Raw genomic sequence first — 20,546 nt, 5'->3', positions numbered from 1 at the left:
GGCATGGAATAGTCAACTCTTTGTTTATGAACATGCAGTGTATGTTCATAAACTGACTATAATGTTTATATGTTAAAGGAGCCTGTGGGACATGGCACCATGTACCTATAGTGCATGATGCTAACCGGTGAATGTGCTTTGCTGTTGCTGTGTCATTACAGCCCAGACAGAATATAGAATCATAATGGAAATAAATATTTGGTTTGCAGTGGCAAATGACTAATTTGTTGACATCATAGAGATAAACTGTCAGGTACCTCTGTGAGGCGAAGCAACGATGTGTTTGCTTGAGCTATTTGGTGATTTAATTTCATTTGCTATCGTTGTTCTGGGAAGCTGTGAGATATTTATTTTACGAGCGTATTTCATGTTAGTTGCTCATAAGTTTCTCAAAGACAGCTGTGATAAAACTGTGGCAGCCTCACAGCGATTGCTTTCAGTACCAGCTGAAAAAACACCCAGAAGTTCCCTATATCAGAGACGAGCTAAACAACTTTGAATTTGCTTTTTTGTTTGTAGTTTTGATGCCATATGTTCCAGAATAGTTCAGCTGCAATCCACATTTCTTTGACTGTGTTACTTAAGCATATCAACAGTTTCTTGGGAGCTTGCTTGCTAGAGAGAGTTGTAATGCAAATTATCTCCTGTTCTCATATCCTCCAGCCTGATTGACGCCTTGTAAAGGGTTAGATATCATGTGACACTTGTATTAATCATAACAGATAAGGATTCACTTCCTCTCCCAGACAGAATTTGTAATAACCACAACCAGATGGTTGAATTTTAACAAGAAAAACAGTGAGGATGTTTGCAAGTATTGAATGCTCACTTGGCCCAAAGATATCTGATGTGATAAACAGTAATAAATATCTTACATATGAAATTTCAAACTTCAGCATTTTCCCGGAGGCTCTGTTTCCTAATGTTCACAGTGTAGAACAATGAGAGTGGTGGTTAAAGAACAAATTGCTTATTTAGCTCAGGACTAATATGTAACATAGGTATTGGCACAAATGGTGCCATTAACAATTTGGAGGGGTTCATTAGAAGAACAAGAGTCAGCAGGACTCAGATCCTAAGAATGTTTTACTTAATTCACTGAAATTCCTTTTCACCCCCCTTTCTGTGACCAAAGACTAGACTTTTAATCGATTTTGGTTATATTGGTGCATTCAGAGAATAAGTACTTCTTTGTCTTATTTTGAAATGACTATTAAGAATGTGCTAATAATCCACCTAGTGATCTCATAAGGCTTTATTTAGTGAAATTTACATTTGACACTCAAAGATTATTACAGAGTTCTGAAACATACTTCTAGATACAGTTTTGTGTGACCACCCTAAACAACAACACACCTTCCTCATGGTAGATGTTAGCCACTGCAGAAAAGGAAGAGGTGTAACTTTAATGCAAAATAAATGGTGTGTCCCAAATGACCATTTTCACCAGGCAAATTTTGCTTGCAGAAAGCAGGCATGCCAGAAAATGGCGTGGGAAGTGTTGCCAGCGAACAACAGCTCTCCACAAAGTTGTGCTTCTTGTCAAACCCAGTCACTGCCCTTGCACTCACTACAGCCAAGCAGCACCCCTCTGCTGCTTGTGTTATTTCACCATGCTGATATGAAACAAGAATATAAACAAACAGTACATTCTGAAGCGTATGTCAATTCTTCCCCCTTCTCAGACTGTCTGGACATTTGTGAACCTAATTCTTCACAAAGAGCAAAGTTCAGACAAATTGATCTCTGCATACAGTGAAAGAGGCAGGTTTGTTTGAAGGCGAATACATCTTGCCGTGTACCTCAGAGAAATAAATGGGGAGCGAAATCAGGACTGACCACACCTCAAGCCATTCCTCTGATCCATCGTGCTTAATAGAAAACTGAAACAGAATGAATTTGGTATTTGTTATTAATTACACCAGTGTTTTTCCTTCTATAATGTATAAATGTTTGCTATATAAAGGTTAAAAGATTATGCAGATGCGCTCCAGTATGTCCTTGTTTAGTACTCGGTCAACACTACATACAGTATTGCACAAGAACTTCCTCTTAAGTTATGAGTATAGTCATATTTTTTGTTTCTGCAGCCTCTGTTGCAACATATATTAATAAAGCTGTAGAGCTTACAATACACAATAGAACCCTGTGTTAAATATGTATCTCAAATTTATGGTGAGCAAAAGTATAGAACAAGTCAGTGGTATGAAGCACTAGGATTTAGTATCTGCCTCTCAAACTTTACATGGCATGGCTTGTTGAGTATGATGAATGCTTGCTTTGCTCTGAGATGAATGATTATAAAAAAATAACAACCGTTAGGTGATGTAAGTGGGATATTGCGGGTAAAAATCACTTTCTTTTTCTTCACCAAATGGATTTCGATTTAACTGGACATTCAATCCTTTATTCCCGCCGGCACATTGTAAACACAACTGGCTGTGAAGTGTCTGCTTAAACAGAATGAAAGTCATTTGTTTAGTCTGTATACTTTCAATTGCTAGGAGCTATAGTACCTGACTGCAAAACCAAATCCCTTTCCCTTGATCTTAATGCCTTTACAACCCTAAAGCACTGAAAGGATGTAATTCTGAGTGAACAGAAACCAGTGTCTTTTAATGGAGAGAAAGAACCTCTTGTTTCTTATTTGGCTTGGCAGCTAAGAGATGGAGCCATCTTTTAATGAGACCTGAATCTGATATTATCTCTATTACCTCAAGGATTATACTCGCTCATATCGCACAAATGAGGTAAAAGGGTGACATCTTTGGGTTGTAGAGCCACATTAACGCATTTCTGTGGTTAGAGGGGCATATTAAATGGGTAATTTAGCTTCAAATGAAGTCTGTGTGCGGTATTATCCCACAGTATGGGTCTTCATTTCTTTTCCAATATCTCTTAGATATTAACTTGAATGCCTGAAATGAGTTGTGTGTTCGGTTTCGTTGCACTGAAATGCATTCAGGTTTTTGTCCTGATGTTTGTAGCACTGAGCATCCAGTGAAAAAGTGAAGGGGGGAAAAAGATGAAACAAAACAGCAACATAATGTTCATGCACAGACAACAGTGGCTTCATATACTGTGCTGTAGGTAGGACCTTGAATAACATTAATTTAGTTTTCTCTCTCTCTCTCTCTCTCTCTCTCTCTCTCTCTCTCTCTCTCTCTCTCACACACACACAGAGTGGTGTGTGGCTGAATAATTAGAAGTGTCACTAAGCATTGAGGCCGTTGTACTCAGATGGGAGGAGATCGATATAGAGTGTGGCTGTGAGGTTGTTTATGTCCAAACCACAGTTATGAGAGCTAAATAGAGTTTGTTATTGGTTTTTCAGATCCATCTGCATCTGCAGATCCTTCGTGAGACTGACCTGGAAGTGTTTTGGCTCTTGATATTTAACTTGGGTTTAGTTTTTCATTTTTTTTGTGCACCAAAGTTTAGGCAAGGTCTCACACACCAGTATTAAGAGCTCTGACAGCCTGTGTAGCCACCACCCTCATATTTTTATTTTGAAAATCTTGATCTTGTCTCAGCAGATATTGTAGGTAATAAAGGTTATTCAGAACCAGGTCAAAGCACTTTTCGCAGTGAATAATTAGTTTGGGTTTGTGATGAGATTTGCTGTGTCAAGACAATAACATTATAGACCTACTGTATGAGATAAAATACCACCAAAAAAGATTAATGCCATTTGTCTTGGGTCTAAATCAAATATGTAAAATTATTTGCAAATATAATTTGACCTTGAAATGACCAAGGCCTTTTGGATCCAGAGTATTTGGAAAGACACCTACTGTACTGATGGTGATAGTTGAGAGAGCTTTCACTTGTTACTAAGTAAAAATGTTCAATTAAAGATAAAGAAAGCTGTTGATAGACCTGCACAGGAACTCCTACCAGGACTGTGTTACCACTTTGTTCTTTTTTTAACCAGTTCAGTTCCATGCTACAGTTACTCCGTTTTAAATTATGCCTTCTTTTATGCACAGGTCAGCAGTGTTTTAATCAGTACGTCTCTCTCACGCTTGTAGCAGGATTTGGATTTCCCTTTTATGACCATCAGATGGCAGCATTGACTTTTGAAATACAACTGAACCAAATGGAGCCTGATTTTACTCCATCATTAGAACCTCAAAATAAAACAAGAGAACATGGGAGCATTTACTGTAACTGAAGATTTAGTGTTTCACATTAACTAGTGAAGCATTGCTCACTACACTCTTGTGGAGTAGTACCACACATAAAGCACTGAGAATTTCTTTTTAACAATGATTTATACATTTTACAAAGAAATATGCATGCTGTGAGTGGGGATACTTTTGGTAATTCAGGGTAGTCAGTACTCTTATTGTATGGTATTTAATGCTGTGTGAAGGGTGAGCAGCACAGTGGGTAAAGACAGGGGACACAGGCGGCTGTGGATCAGGAGACAGAGTGGGTCATCCCCTAACCGGAGGGTTGGTGGTTTGATTCCAGTCCACATGTCAAAATATGTTTGAGCAAGACACTGGTCCCCAAGTTACTCCTGTGATATCACCGGTGTATTTTAAATGTAGTTATTCTACAGTGACTTTGTTGCATTTGTAAGCAAATCCCCTGCTTTGAATTCACTTACTTTATTCACTTTTAAGAAAAACGTTCTCCTAAAAATATACATTCATATTTTATTTTATTTAAGATTGTTTTAAATATTTTTTTTGCTGTATAATGTAAAACATAAAACCTGTCTGTGCTTGTGTGCAAATTTTATATGTTGGACTTTGTCTTCCACATACTAAACTATATGCTACTATCCCTGCTGCCCTGCTAGTACAGTAGTATTAGTATAGTTTGTTTTATAGTTTTAAAGGAGAATTGAAGCAATACTCAGGGTGCTCCTGCAGTTGTTGTTGTATTTTATTTTATTTTTTGAGCAAGAAAATCACCACTGTTAATGGTTAAAAACACCCTGTTCACTGCAACACAGGTGAGATAAATAGTATTAAAATGTATTAACAGTTTTGAAAGTCACATGACAGAGTAATGAGTTATCTCTTTTTGTCCTGGAGAGGAAATCTTGTAGAGTTTTTATTCTTTGTTTGTTTTGCTTGCGAAGCATGGTAAATGCTGACAGATGTTACAAAAACCTACAGCCTCATTTGGCACATTCTTTGCTTTCTTAAACTGAACCCTAATGATCCCCACATAACAAGGGCAGCAATATGTTTTCATGAGCTTGGATGCAATGATGAGGGACTAAATATCTCATTAAGTGGAGGCAAAGTGGAAAAAAAATCCCATGCCCTAAATAAAAATAGCTAATAGTGTTATTATTGCTTATGTTAATAAAATTTTGTGTTTTTCTGGCTGAATCTCTTTTTGGATGTTATGAGCTGCCTGGGTTACTTTGAAGAAAATTGTTTTCTAATTTGCTGTAATGTTGCCTTATTGTAACCTTATTTTAATAAGTGTTTTTGTTGTTGTTTTTTTTTTTGTTTTGTTTTCCTCCTCGGGGTCTATGAGTAACTAAATTGGTATTAAAGCTGTTCATCATAATAAGTTGCTTAGATCAAATGATTTTGTTTCGATTAAGAATACAGAGCATATATATATTTATATAAAATATACCTTTTGCTTTTGTGTCTTCTCTTCAGGATGTTTTAAACAACCTGGGCTCCTCAGAGCTGGATGAAGATGATCTTATGCTAGACCTGGACCTTTCCGATGATCAGCGACATCGACATGGTAACCTTTTCACTGTATAACATCTGCATCTCTTCATGGTAGGTGCATGGCTGAGGCTTAAAGCAGGCTATGAGAAGATACAGATGATACACCAGTTGACTTTTTTACACTTCATATCAATAGAAAAAAAGAATGTCGCATACAGATTCTTACGTTTATCTTTCCTACCCCTATTCCAGTCAATGTGTCTGCTCATGCTTTTCTCATTGTCACTGATTTGTTTCCCCATCCTTTCCTTCCTTTCTTCTCTTTGCCCTTTCTGCCTTGTATCTCTCTTGTCATTATGCCACCTCTGTTTCATCATCTTTTAACACAAAACCAGGACTCTCCCTTTTTCTTCCAACATATGCTGTGACTTTGATGTAGCTGCCTCATTTACAGCGATTTATCTCCTTTGTTGTTTTGACATTTCAGTCACACTCATCCTGACATGCCTCCTGGTTGAAAAGTGACTACCAGAGGAGAATTACTGCTTGTGCTGTACCGCAGTGCCAAACTAACCCCAGTTTCTTTTAATGTAACACATAAGGAAATTATTCTGCTGAATATGTGTGGTGAGTGGCTGTAACCACACCACATGTGGATGCCTCAAGAGGGACCTAATGAACTTGGGTAACATGTTCATGTGTTAATTCTTATCAAGGAGTTTCAGTGTTGTGAGTAGACATAGTGAAATTTATATTAGTGACAAGCGAAATGATAAACTGAAATCACAAGCCTTGTTCTTATTTAATTCCCTACAGAAACTCTGTTATTAGGCAAAACGGCAAGCTCTTGCAAATACTGTAGTACTGATTGTTTCTGGTAATCTCAGATTGCAAATATTTGCTTCATATTAATAGATAATCAAACCACAAAGACAAAAAAGCATACACATTGATTTGCACAGTTGGTGTTTGACTCTGTATGACACACAAATAAAATAATTCAACTGGGAAAAGTGAAGCTTGAAAAGTGGTCGCCTTCCATTTCAGGTTACTTAGATGCAGGGAGTCCATATGTGTTTAGCTTGGACTCTTATCTAACACATCTTTGAGTCACACTATATGTAAATGTGAGGTTAGATTGTCTGTATCTCTAGGCTAAGTCCCAGATGGACTCACAGAATATTACAGCTGCAGTCAAATAAAGTAAAGTGCTCAGCAGCACTGTGGTGTAAAGACTGCAGTACAGCAGGAGCTTCAGCTGTAATAAACTGAATTTCTTGTGCTTATGGGGGTTGGAGAGTTTTGGGAGGGAGAGTACATTTGAATTGAACATGCATACACCTGCGCACACACACACACACACACACACACATTTAAAACATCTCTGAAGACATTGGCTGATCAAGAGCCAGAGGAGGCACCCTCATTAATATACACACTAACATACAAATGTGCATACTTAGTCATTAGACCTAATGGTTTGCAGTCTGCAGCATGAAATTAAAGGTTTGATGAATTGTTCTCATAAAGTCAGGGGACTAAGACTTTGTGCTGGTGATGGAAAAGTAAGGTTCTTCCATACACTCAAAGGGGATTTAAAGAGACACACAGCTGCACGAACATTCAGGCATTATACATGGGCAGACAGGTTCCCAACACCAGTCAGTCAGAACTGATAAAGCCTCTTGGATGAGAGGTGAAACGTCTTCGACCTAGAAATCTAGTCCATTTGATTTTCTCTAAATTTTTTCAGTTCATATAAGGATGCATACACACATGCAGACACACAGACATACACAGCGGGACTTGCACCTATCCCACAACCCCCACTCCCCCACACACACTCATTGGCACTCCTCGGTATTACCCTCTCTCAGGTGGCTTGTTGAAGCCTTTATTAAAAAGCAAGCAGTTTCATGGCAATTTATGGCCAAAAGTGTTCAGCTGCAGGGCTCTGTGTTCTTAGTCAAACTGGGACTCATGCCCTGTGGAATCAGACAGGGACAAAGAAAGACAGCAGGACCTTTTACAAAGATGTAAAGAAATGCCAAATCTTGGCCTCACAACCAACATTTATTCCAGACTCTTCCTCATTGCTCTGTCAAATGTGCCATTAAAATAAGACATCTCTCTCTTTTTTTTTAAACAACTTGTCATTACTGAATTTTAATAAGCTATTTTGTGACCTTACTTGTGTTTTATAGCTCTTCTTCCATTTGGGAGAAGGGTTATTATTTTTGATGGCTACAATATGTTGTGGTAAGGTTAGGTCCTTTGACAAATTCTAAGTGTCAGCTGAGATTAAAAAATCCTCTTGATAAAGTGACTATATGTGTGTTTGGGTGTGTGCACAGTGTCCAGAGAAGACTCCAGCCAGTCCCTGGCCTCTTGTCTCAACCTGCCCTCCCCTATGGACCCAACAGGAGAGCGCATCCTGGGGAAAGAAAACAGTCAGAGGTAAATGTGTAGATTTGCATTAATACATATATGGTACGTGCTCTGGGTGTGCAAAAGTGCTGTCAGACCAATTATGTGTACATTTTCAGTACAGTTATCTTGTACTTTGACAAAGAAAATAAAGAGAAATGCTATGGTTATAAATGAAATATTTATGGGCTGGGTGTATTAGAACCACAATCGTGGACAGAAACAGGAGAAAAATACTCTGGTACTGGCTGGCCTCAAACAGGATTCACTTAAATACAATTGGAGCATATGGAAGGCTCAAGGATCTGTTTTGATGCACTTAGCCACTTGGCCTCAGGGGTATTTATCCTCTCTATAATATATCTTCATTACAGTATAGCTTTTTTTTTTTTTTTTTTTACACAGCACCCTTCATTGCCACGTGAGAGTGGCTTATTGCCTGTTCTAGGAATTGCTGATCTTGAATGTTCCTTGTAAGTGTAAAACGTTTTAACGTTTTATGTCTTTCCCTCCCTTGGAGATGAGACAAGACTGTTGCAGAGAAAGAGGGAGGGTAAATAAATAAATTAATTTAGGATAAATACAGTATGCAAGCTGTCTTTCTGTCCTCGTCTGTCTTCCAGTTGCCGATGGCTGAAAGAGAACAGTTAGTTTCTGCTCATACATGCAAGGATCACTGCCAAGGACGGATGCATATCTGATTTGATTTGGCCACTTGCTTCTTCTCTATACTCATGAATCAGGATAGGCCTTGCTGGGCACACACACAGAAGTGTGTGCATACTGTGTGGATAGGGCTTATTTGGTTTTATGGAGCCAGTGGGTAATAAAGGGATTGTATCACCAGTGGTATTGTCTGGTGGTATGTCTGACAAGCCCGCAGATGATTATTACTTTACATTTCAGTGCTCTTCTCTCCAGTCCCTGCTTGAATTTATTTTATTTGTGCTCACACCCATAGAGTAAATGTATCCATCTCTTCATGTTTTCCCTGACCAAACTTGCTATGATCTTCGTTGTTTGCAGAGACGGTGCAAGTCTGCTTTTGTGAGAGGTTTTGAAGTAGAGCTTGAAGGATTTGTACTAAACCATTGAGACATTGGACTTCTTTTTCTAAATTTTTTTACAGGCGTTCTTAACCACGCTCTAACAGTGAATGTTTTGCTAAATAGTGAGACACTTTCTGTGTCTAGACTTTGTCTGTGAATCATGCTAGTCAGGAGTCAACCTTTTCAACTCGTACAAGGTTTTTTCAGACTGTTCATTGTTTGTCTTATTTCTACTGAAGTCCCACTTCTCCACTTGCCTTTGAAAGCATGGAAGAAGCATTCATATCTACACATAAACACACAAATATTTGCATTTTTCCTGTGTGGGTGCAAGGTCAAGGCTAAAATGTTATTTTCTGAAACAGCTTTTTCTTCAGTTTGATTTAGTTTGTGTGGATTGCAGCAATGCAATTCAGGCTAGAAATGCCATAATATGAGGAGATGGCTCCATTTTTTTAATCCCATCAGACACACTGTATTACAATAGTGATCCTTTAGCAGAGCAAGGGGATAGTGAATGAGACCTGAGCTGTGGTGTAGAGCTACAAACAGCCTTATAACATCTTATTTCTGTGGTATAGCTCTGAACTAAACTAAATCTACACTGATATCGCCAGGTCTGTGAGGCTGCACTTAGGAACAGTGGTGCATGCAGAGCTAAATGCAAACATCAACATGATCACATCCTCATAATGGCAATGCTAAGACGTTTAAGAAGAAATCAAAACAGCACCATAACAAGATGACATGGAAACAAGATGTTTACATTTACAGAAAAATGTAGGGGAGTTTTACATGTGGTTTGTATGTGAAGGTGTTGTGAGGGTATGTTAATCTATATACTGACTAATAAAGAATAAATTAAAAAAGGGAGGAGTAGAGAAAGAAAGAGAGGAAAGAAAGGACTAAAATAAATAAGTGAATAAAGTAAATAAGGGAAAATAAAGACATGAATAGATAAAGGAAAAAATAAAGTGGTTTAAACCAGTAAATGAATGATAAGAACAGGGAAAGGACTTGTAATATACACCGGAGCAATATGACAACACTAAGATGCTGGTGTGTAACAGGTGTAATGATAACTAGTGTGATAGCATTCTACAATTTGCTAATTAGCACTAAACACAGCCGAATCTGTTTTGACCTGATGATGAGGCGAGATAAATTGTCAGTGCATCACCAAAGTTGTTGCTATTCATCCTGAGGGGGGGTGTGAATGTGTGTACCAATATTTCAGTCTGGACCAAAGTGGTGGACCAACTGGCTGCCAGACATTTCCATCCCTGGAGCTATTCTGCTGCTGTAGCTAAAAAGTATGCAGTAAATCAACCTTTAAATCATGGTATCCTTGAGTGATGACCTAATTAGTTCCTCTTTTATGTGTCACCTTTATAACAACCCAACAGTCTGCACTAAAGTCAACTCTAGCCTTCAAAGCTGTAGACACATGACACAATTTAATAGTGTGTGCGCTGCTGACAGTCAGACAGTCGTGTGATGTATTGGGCTGAGGGAGACGTGTGTGTGTTCAGATGACTTCTCTGCAGCAAGACAGCAGTATTTGTAGCTGAAGTGAGGTGCAGATAAATGTTCAGACTCTTCTTTCATTTGATTTCGGTGAATCTTAACTTTATGTTTAGGTTACATAATGGAGCCAGGTCTATGTTTCTTACCCTGGTCAACATGTAGCTTCTGCTATGTGTTAATTTCCCACTGTGGTGCAGTAGTTCAACATCACAGCTTTTACTGTAAAATGTGTAAAGTCTGTGAGTGTAGGAGCTCAGATTGCAGAGGGGTAGGAGAACAAACTGTGTTTGCCCAGAACTCGCTCCATTCTGTTTGCTGTCTTTCTTCTCAGTCTCTCTTGCTCTTTGTCTTGGTTTCCACATTCCCCGAGGGGACATTGATTTGCTGGAGGCAACGCAAGCCCCCTTCTGTTCACACACAAGAGAACACCAGCACACACACACACGTACTCACCTGTCAGTCAGCCTGTCCAGAGAGAGTATCAGCTGCAGGATACTTCTGGCTCTGTGACAAGCTGTATAGAGCATCTGTTGTACACACTCACAGTCTTGCATGCATACCTCTGTTGTATGACGAGTAATTTAGATTACAGCTATTTAATTCTGTGTGTTTATGACTTTGTAATGTTGATGCCACAGTGACAAAGCTAGAGCAATAAACAGCCATGTACAAGATATTTGCTTCCATTTTCTGTGGCTGCATGGGCGAGGAGAGGAACAGAGACAGATAGTGTGGCAGGAATTCAAAGAAAGGTGAAGGGACAACGTACAGAGACATACAGTCACTAAAGGGTAAGAAAAAAGAGAGCAGTATGAGATTTAGTGATGCCATTTTAGATTGATGTTCCTAAGGCTGCAGCTAAGGCTGAATTTTATTGTCAAATAATCTTCTGATTATTTTCTAAAATAATTAATTGACCATTAATAAAATGTGGACACAGTGAAAAATGTCCAAGGTGACCTCTTCATATACCAATTTGTTTTTTAGATCAGCAATCTAGGGCCCTAAAGTATGTCACAGAAGATCAAGGAAATCTGAAAGTTTTTACATTTGAGCAGCTTATTGATTATTTGATTGTCAGATTGTTTCTGGTGCATTTTCTTGTCATTTGACTGATTTAACTTTTTTTATTTTGCCTTTATCTTACCAGGAAGTCTCCTGAGATACAATCTCTCTTTTGCAAGAGAGACTCATCTTAAAATGGATTTTTTCTCATCAATCTATGCACAATATTCCATAATGTTAAAGTGAAAACAGGTTTTTCAAGTGTTTTGAAAAATGTATTAAAAATAGAAGACTGAAATATCCCATTTACATAAGTATTCAGACCCTTCACTTAGTACTCGGTTAAAGCACCTTTAGCAGCATTGACAGCCTCAAGTCTTCTTGAGAATGAATTTGCACGCTCGGTACTTTTTCCATTCTTCTTGGCAGAATCGCTCAAGGTCAGTCAGGTTGAATGGGGAGTGTTGGTGCACAGCCATTTTCGGTTCTCTCCAGAGATGCTCTATTGGGTTCAGGTCTGGACTCTGGCTGGGCCACTCCAGGACTTTCACAGAGTTTTCCTGGAGCCACTCCTGTGTCTTCTTAGTGGTATGCGTTGGGTCGTTGTCTATGGGTCTGGATACTTTCCATACTGACTGTATAATGCAGCACCATAGTCTAAGACCTTTAGAAATGTTGATTGAACACGATGTTTTCTTGCTGATATAGGGAAAACATTTTTTAAATGAAAATAACCTAATTTAAATTTTGATTTACTGAGTGATTGTTTCAGTTGCAGATGTTTCTGCTACAGTGGCTTTGCAGTAGCTTTATAGTAAAAGATCGCTTTTAGAATAAATCAGATTTAGCAGAGAGTAGAGTAGTGTTTCTTTCCACTCAAATTTTAATACAGCAGCTTTGTTTGCTTTTCCTCATGCTTGCATTTATATTTAAATGCTGAAAATGTAGTCATACAAAGCTACATACTGCCAGAAAAATAACTTTGTTGCATCAGTTAAATGATGAGCACTTAGTTTCACATATTTTGTTACATAAAGCCTTTTTCAGTGCACCATGCACTTTTCTCATGCAGTACTTACTCTAGATAATATTGCCCATCTTCGCTGCATGTGTTTAATGTGCCTCAGTGCCTTTATTGTTAGTAGAAGAGGGAGGCAGAGGGTGTATTAGACCAGTAAATACTGAATATTTGTTTGAGTAAGTGTATCTTATGTTTTCTGTAAAGACACGGACTCCTCCCTCATCTCTCCTATAGAATAGGACACAGAGGAAATAACATTTTGACACTTGGGATATGACTTGCGTCTTTTCATTGCTGTTGATTACTATGCAAAAGACAGGTAGACTGAGGAGAGGACAAGCAAACACTCAGAGGTGTCTGTCAATATGCAGTGGACACTCCACGACAAGTGTTCATATGTCCATATGTCATATGTTTGATTTGAGTTGTAATGTGCAACCAGAGCTTTCACATGCTTATATGTTGGCTTAATAATAAGAGAAAAAGATTAATGTTTAAGGAAGGACCCAGTCAGAGTTGATATTTAATTTCTCGTATATGCAAAAGGTTTGTGCTTTGCATGTGCCATGCGGTAGAAATTCTTAATCATTCTGGGGTCTGTTACCAAAAATCCTGATCATCCTATGACATGTCTCAAGCTAGGCAGGGTTACCTCAGCAGTTCGTTTTACCTCCATTTTAAGTTTGTGGCTATCATGTCTTTTACCATGTTAACTGACTTTGTGTCCATCTGAATGTAAGGGAAAAGGAAACAAAATTAGCTAGATCTTTTCAACTAGACCCAGCATGTGTAGCAACAGAGAAATGACTGTGAGAAAGACACTTGCTTGTCAGTTGGACTAAGACAAAAATGATTCAAAAAGACACCATCCTCTCAAAGTTGGTAGATATTGATTAGGTCTCACTTGGCCCTGCAGTCTCTTAGAGAGACATGTCATCTGTGATTATATGGAATTCACTCACATGTACACATAAAAGAGGAAAATTTAGATAATGTTAATGAATCATAAAGTACATCAGCAAAGTTGTTGTGTAATCCAACCAGAACTAATGTAGTCAGCAGAAATAACAGGTATCTCCCCTCACAAGTCTTATACTTACAAACATTCACAAAAATAGACACGCATAAAGAATCCAGCTGAGCCTGGGAGAGGAGCTGGGGACAGATAAAATGCACTGCAGCATGATTTTCAGACACAGACGCACAGCGTACGGTGGGATTTGAAGGCAACACAGAGTAGATTTTCCTCCCTTTCTGTTCAATTTGCCAGTATAGAATGATACTGAATTTGTTCATCCAACAAACATATATAACCCAGTCTTTATTCTGTATTAGCCTAATCTGTGGATTTTGGACTGTTTTACATTATCTATCAAAGAAACGGTTTTGGTTATTTTTCTATATTCCCATTGTGTTCTTTTTAAGGACATTGTTTTATTTTTTTACATAAACCAGAGATGCTCTTAAGAAGCCTCAGAGGAACAGCTATGGTATATGTGCTGAGGTTTTTCAGACAGCCTATGAGGCTAAACATGTTAGAAATCCTGTAGTGTACATCTGTTGTCATGCATATTTCTTTTGCACATTGCTATTATCTAGCTTCTAATTTACATCACTCTCCATGGGTTTTATTAAATATACTAATTGTGTTGCCTTAGGGTTTTTTTTTTCCCTCCCGAGCTTGCAGTTCACAGTGGCAGTGGGGCTTAGGTACAGTAATTTAATCCAAGTGATCAGATTCGAGCCGAAGCCAAATTTACTTAAGACCCCGAATAAATATGGCCACTCTATCCGATCGAATGCTTTCTCCGCATCTAGAGAGAGGACACATTCAGGAATCTCACCCGGGGGGAGATACACAATATCGAGTAAACGACGTATATTAAAATAGGAATATCGATTTTTAATGAAGCCCGTTTGGTCTTCAGATATGACCGATGGTAAGACACTCTCCAATCTTTGGGCCAAAACTTTAGCCAAAACTTTAACATCAGCATTCAATAGAGAGATTGGCCTATATGAAGAGCACTCTAACTTATCCTTGTTCTTTTTTGCAATAAGAATAATACGTGCTTCATAAAACGATGCCGGGAGTCTGCCCTGTTTGACTGAGTCAACTAGCACTGTACTTGGCTGTGGTGCGAGTAACGAAGAGAATGTCTTAAAGAATTCCACGGGGAACCCGTCAGGTCCCGGGGATTTCCCTGACTGCAATGCGGAAATGGCAGCTTCTAGCCCTTCTTTCCGAGCTTTCAATTCTGATTCGTGACATGAAGAGAACATTGGCAATGAATAAGGATAATCACCTTTATTTGGCCAAGTATGTTATACACACACACACACACACACACACTGAATTTGTTTCCAGTACAGAACCGAGGCAGCCATCTGCGACGACAAACTCACACCGATGGCGCTAACCATCGGGGGCAACTTTGGGGTTCGGTGTCTTGTCCAAGGACACTTCGACATGTGGACTGCAGGCACCAAGATTCGAACCTCCAATCCTCTGGTTGGGAGATGACCGCTCTACCCACTGAACCACAGTCCTTTGCTTTCTATTACTTTTTGTCAACTGATCTTTTGCAGAAATGAAAGGGATTTTAAAATGGTATTGACTCTTTCTCTTTTGTTAACAGACTGTAAAACATATGACATCAGAGTTTTCCTGAACCAAAGTGTCATATTGTAGCATATGGGGGATATTTGAACAACAGCTTTTTTGTGCTCGGCTCTTCATGCCTTGTGTGGCTCTTGCCTCTTTATCTTGTCTCTTTTGTTGTGGACTACAGCATACTCTATGCTGATCTATGACATATTGCAACATACTGAGAACAGAACATGGTTTTAAGGAAGTGTACTGCAAAGTCTAAAAGTTGCACTCTGCAATGATGCAGCGAGACATTTCCCACCCAGTTAGTTTCTCAGACATATTCCTTCTACTACTGAGCAAAGAGAAGTATGTTTAGCACTTACTAATTTACAAGAGAATTTGTTGCTGACATAACTTGTTGTTTGGGTTTAGTAGCTGTCTGTAGCAGCTAGCATCATTATCACCAAAAACTAGGGTCTTGAAGAGAAAGGCTCTTTGTAGCTGTCATCAGGACACTGGATTTTTATTCCGAGGGTTCTAACTGAAAGCTTTGCTAATGCTGACAGGAATAGTCCCATCTGTGTGGAGAGATGTTGGTCCTAGCTTAGCATAAAGATTGGAAGCAGAGGGAAACAGCTATTCTGGCTCTGAACAGATGTAAAAACAGTGACATTGCCAGCTTTGGTGGTGCCCTATCTGTAACTGGAGATGCTGCACAGGAGGGCTGGGTGGGTGTTAGGGGTGTAGTGATACACGTAGCTCATGAGGCGAAATGATACACAGATTGGGTTCAGGAGAACAAGGTGATGATATTTTTACACAATTTTAAAGAAATTTTCAAGGATGAAATAAAGTATATGACTGGAAAAATAGTATTTTATTGAACTGAAAGTCACAAAATGCAAAACAATGCAGATGCATTTCCAAATGTTTTAACTAATCATCTTGTAGTGAATGTCACTTCTGAGTATGAATTATCATATGTAGTAAAAGACAATATGCTAGCACTGTAAAAGGTTTTGCCACAAACTCGCCTGACTGGCTTCTCTCCTGTATAATTTCACGAGTCTCTTCAGACCTTAGAACTGTGAATGAACTATGCATTAGCTTCAGACTGAGTTTCAAAGGTGTGAAAACACACAGCCCTCTCCATTCATTTCACATGACACAACCCAATGCAGCGAAAAGGTTGGGTCTGGTTCAACTTGCACCGCACTGGACAGTGATATCATCCAGCAGAGTCGCTGCATTGAGCAATCATGTACTGGGGAACGATCGGGGATGTGGACGCTCACAGGAAGAAGACGATTTTGTTTACCTTGGTAGCATGAGCATTCACTGTCGAATGTGGGCCACAGTTAATGTACCATAATGACACGGCATGCATTTTCATTAGTACTGACTGTTAAAGTGTTTTTAATCTATCAGTGCTGACACACTGGTGGTAGAATTGGTGCTAAGGTAGAGTAGGCTACATTAGCAGCATGGCTAGCCAAAACACAATGGAAACTCCCAGGGTGGAAACTTGAATGAAGCCACTCACTTCGACTCTTCACAGTGTAGCTACAACACTCCCCCTCAGCCCCCCCACTAAGTTGCGTTTTTTCCAAACAAATGTGAACGTATGGTAACTGTCCGTCATATTGGCCTGGTTCTATTATGTATTGGTCTCGAGGAAAAAGCTTTTGCCTCGATGAGAAATATCATCACGTTTCTCGTCACACCCCTAGTGGGTGTATAAACATTTATTAAAAACTATTATTGTATGTAAAGTCTTGATTTTATATTTCTGTTTGTGTGCAGATTAAGCAAAAGAGAGACTGTGTTAATTGGTGAGCTTTAGAGGTGTCAGAATGCATAGTTGAACATTGTCACAACCATGCTAGCTCTCTTCTCAGCACTAGCAAACTTACAGATCTTACACACTGTAGTCTTCTATATGCATAGTGCTTAATTACTTCATTTGCATTCCTATATGCTACTTACCAGTGTCTGTCTATACATGCTGTAAATACATAACATACAGTATTTCCATGGGAACGGCTAAATGAGGTATATACGCCTTTAATCTCCTGGATTATAGAAGCTTATTCCTGGTGTCTTTCATTTCCATTTAATCAGAATCAAAGCTTATGTGGATGATTGCAAACAGAAAATGACATTTGTGTGCACATTTATTTAGAATTCCTGACAGCAAAAATATCAAGTATGAACATGTGAAAACAATTTGACATGGATCTGACCTGAGTACATAATTTGTCATATTTTAATTTATTTTGGTGTTGCTGATGTTGTTACAGACCATCATCAGAAAAGATTAGCTTCACGCTGTGCTTGTCTGCCTAATGAAAACATAACCTAGACTGGAAATATGCAGCTGAGTTGTACAGATCCGCCCCCATATCTTCTCTTCACTGTTGAAGACTCCAGAAAACCTACATTCATAATGCATCTTATCTACTTCTGCTGGGGTACAGTCAGTACAGGAAGTATCCAGACCCTCTCAAGTTTGTCACATTTTGTTATGTTTCAGAATCCATCTTAAAATGGATTCAGTTGAATTTTTCAACTGAATCCATTTTATCCACTCATTTTCCTCATCAATCTACACACAATACTCCACAACATTAAAGTGAAGTTTAATGTTGAAGTGAAGTTTTTGGAGTGTTTTGTAAAAGTATTAAAAATAAAATACTGAAATATCCCATTTACATAAGTATTCAGACCCTTTGTAACAACACTTGTAATTGAGCTCTGGTGCATCCTACTCCTGTTGAGATGCTTTTGCAGCTTGATTAGAGTCCACCTGTGGCTAGTTTAATGCATGGGATATAAATATGAAAGGGACACACCTGTGTGTGTGTATAAGGTCTCATAGTGGTTGGTGTATATCAGAGTGAAAACAAAGCTTCATGCTATTTTATTCAGTTTATATTATTGAAAACTGGCAGAGCTATTTTAAAATAAGAGAAATAAGCCTTTGTATTATTAAATAATAGAAAAAATCTTATAGTGCTTGCATATCAAAAACAGCAACGTCTCATTATGGCAGTCAGTCTCGGTAGTGGACTTTGTAAACTCAGCAGCGGTTTTGTGTTAAAAAGTGAATGTTCTACTAAGTGGAATGTCACTTAAGGCTTTATTACAGGATAAAATGAGTGGAAATGTGGCTTGGCAGGGTTCTCTGAAATAGGAAAATGTAATATGACACATGGGACCAATATTAAAGGGATCTCTCCCAGCAACAAGACGTTTTGGTAGTAATTAGTGTGAGTGTGTTCTGATAAATCCCCGAGGCTGCTCCCTCATACAAAGCTAGCGTTGTGGTTCTCAGCTTTTTTGTATGGGATTAAGATCAGGGTACTCACAGATGCCGAAGGACTGGATGAGTGAACAGTCTCATAAGTTAATAGACAGCTAGATGGAAGTCAGAGAGAGAGGCAGGAGAAGAATAAAGGATAAAGAGGTGAACCGCACATTTTTCGTGAAGCAAGCTTTCACAGTGCAGGGTGCAAAGAAAAGCAGAAAGACTGACTGGAATAATCAGAAAGATACCCTAGCCATATTACAATATGTTTATACTCTCTCCCTTTCTGTATCTGAAGGCTTGAATTCACTATTAGATTCACTGCCTAGAGCTTGGCTTGTGCTCACTCTTTAGTCACAGATGCACTTTTTGTTGGAGATGAGTTTAATGGCAGCATTAAACATCTGTAGCCCCAGGTGCTGAATACAGATGAATAAAGTCTGTCTGTCAGGTAGAAAGAAGGAGTGAGAAATGAGGGCGAACATTTTCCCAGAGCTATGGTATATTGTTGTAATTTACTTGTGCATGTATGCAAACACACGGCATCCCAATGTCTGTGTTACATACAATCACAACCACACACACATATTTGATATTTGTCCATATGTCCCTTGTTGTCAGTAAAAAATGAATAAAGAAAACGCTGGCACAGGGGACTGACTGCCTTTCTCACTATGGCTCAGTGTTAAAGTGTCCTTCAGTATTATTATTCCTTAGACAATTCAGTCTTTATATTGCTGATTGACAAAGGTGCAGCCCACCCCTCTTGACTGCTGCTAAAGATAATGCACTTCAATCACACATAATTTATTTTACTAGCAGTCATTTTTGTCACTTCACACACTGACTGAGCATTATGAGAACTCGCATAGTGTGCATATAAGAATCTGTGTTTGTTTGTTGTTGGCTCTGTGTGCATTGTTCAGTCCTGGATCAGCTTGTTCGTCTGTGCCATAGACCGTCGTTTAGGATTAAAAACACAGCGAAACACACCGCTGTGCTGGGTGACATATTTCTTCATTGACAAACACCAGACCTGAGCGTGAGTAGCTAACAGAATGTAAACAAAGCTGAGAGCTTGCACAAAATCTCACACTCATTCTAACTTCAGGAAATTATGGCCACACAAAGAATTTGAGGCAACATAGTTGGGTCTGATGTTCTGTTACAAAAAAGAAGTGCCACCTAGTGCAGTGGTATGTTTTCCTTATGTATTTTTAATAATTTTTGAACAACAACGAAGATGTATTGCACAGACAAACGAGCTAGTCCAGGACTGGCAGCTGACAGACAGCCGTGAGCAGAGGCAGTTCATAGTCTTTGTATGGAGATTGCTGAAAATACTATTAATATAGAAAACGACTGGCCCTGTCCTTTAAAGGGTAGTGTAATGGTTATGATTTGGCCTTAGGGTTCAGTGTTAGAATTATGTTTAGGCTAGGGTTAGAGTAAATGCTGGGGTTAAGCAGTTATTTGTGATGGTGTTAGGGTAAGGGGCTAGGGAATGAATTACAGTATGTCAGTGAGTGTTCTCACAAATATGTGTTTGTGTGTGTATGTAGGTATGTGTGTATGTAGGTATGTGTCAGCACTGGGAGCCAATAGCCTAGTAATAAAACACTGTGAGTGGTAAAATAATGAAAGTCATAAAAAGGCAGATAATTGGCTTTTTCAGTTTGGTGAAATGGATCACTTCTAACACTGCTGTTGACAAACGGCTTCTGAGAGGAGAGTGGCGAGTCAAAAAGATGGAAAGGAGAGTGTAAATGAGGACAAGATAACATAAAAAATTAAGTTAAATGGAGATGAGAAAACAGAAAGAGAGGCAAAGTAAGCAGGGAAAAATGGAATGAAGGTGAAGAGGCCAGAGAACCTGTGTTGTTAAAACAAGGAGCAAAAGAAAAACAACGTACAAACGTACAAAGCAAAGGAAGGGGGCATTTGTCACACTCTTTAAATATTTATC

The 20,546-nt window shown here is 38.8% G+C and overlaps 1 protein-coding gene across 10 annotated transcripts in view; it reads left to right on the top strand.

The window, feature by feature from the left end:
* ccser1 (coiled-coil serine-rich protein 1) overlaps positions 1-20,546 on the top strand; it is a 108,323-nt gene that overhangs the window by 11,807 nt on the left and 75,970 nt on the right. For all 10 annotated transcript variants that reach the window (XR_002275149.1, XM_020602447.1, XM_020602448.1 and 7 more), the window contains 2 exons: positions 5,634-5,724; positions 8,006-8,108. Coding sequence is in view for 9 of the 10 variants with exons in the window: in XM_020602447.1 (XP_020458103.1) it covers positions 5,634-5,724; positions 8,006-8,108 (194 nt within the window). In the remaining variant the exon portion in view is untranslated. The remainder of the gene's footprint in view (positions 1-5,633; positions 5,725-8,005; positions 8,109-20,546) is intronic.

Source organism: Monopterus albus, unplaced genomic scaffold, assembly GCF_001952655.1.
Source record: "Monopterus albus unplaced genomic scaffold, M_albus_1.0 scaffold56.1, whole genome shotgun sequence".
Lineage (NCBI taxonomy): Eukaryota > Metazoa > Chordata > Actinopteri > Synbranchiformes > Synbranchidae > Monopterus > Monopterus albus.
Note: the sequence above shows the minus strand (reverse complement) of the source record. Positions and strands in the feature narration are given on the sequence as shown.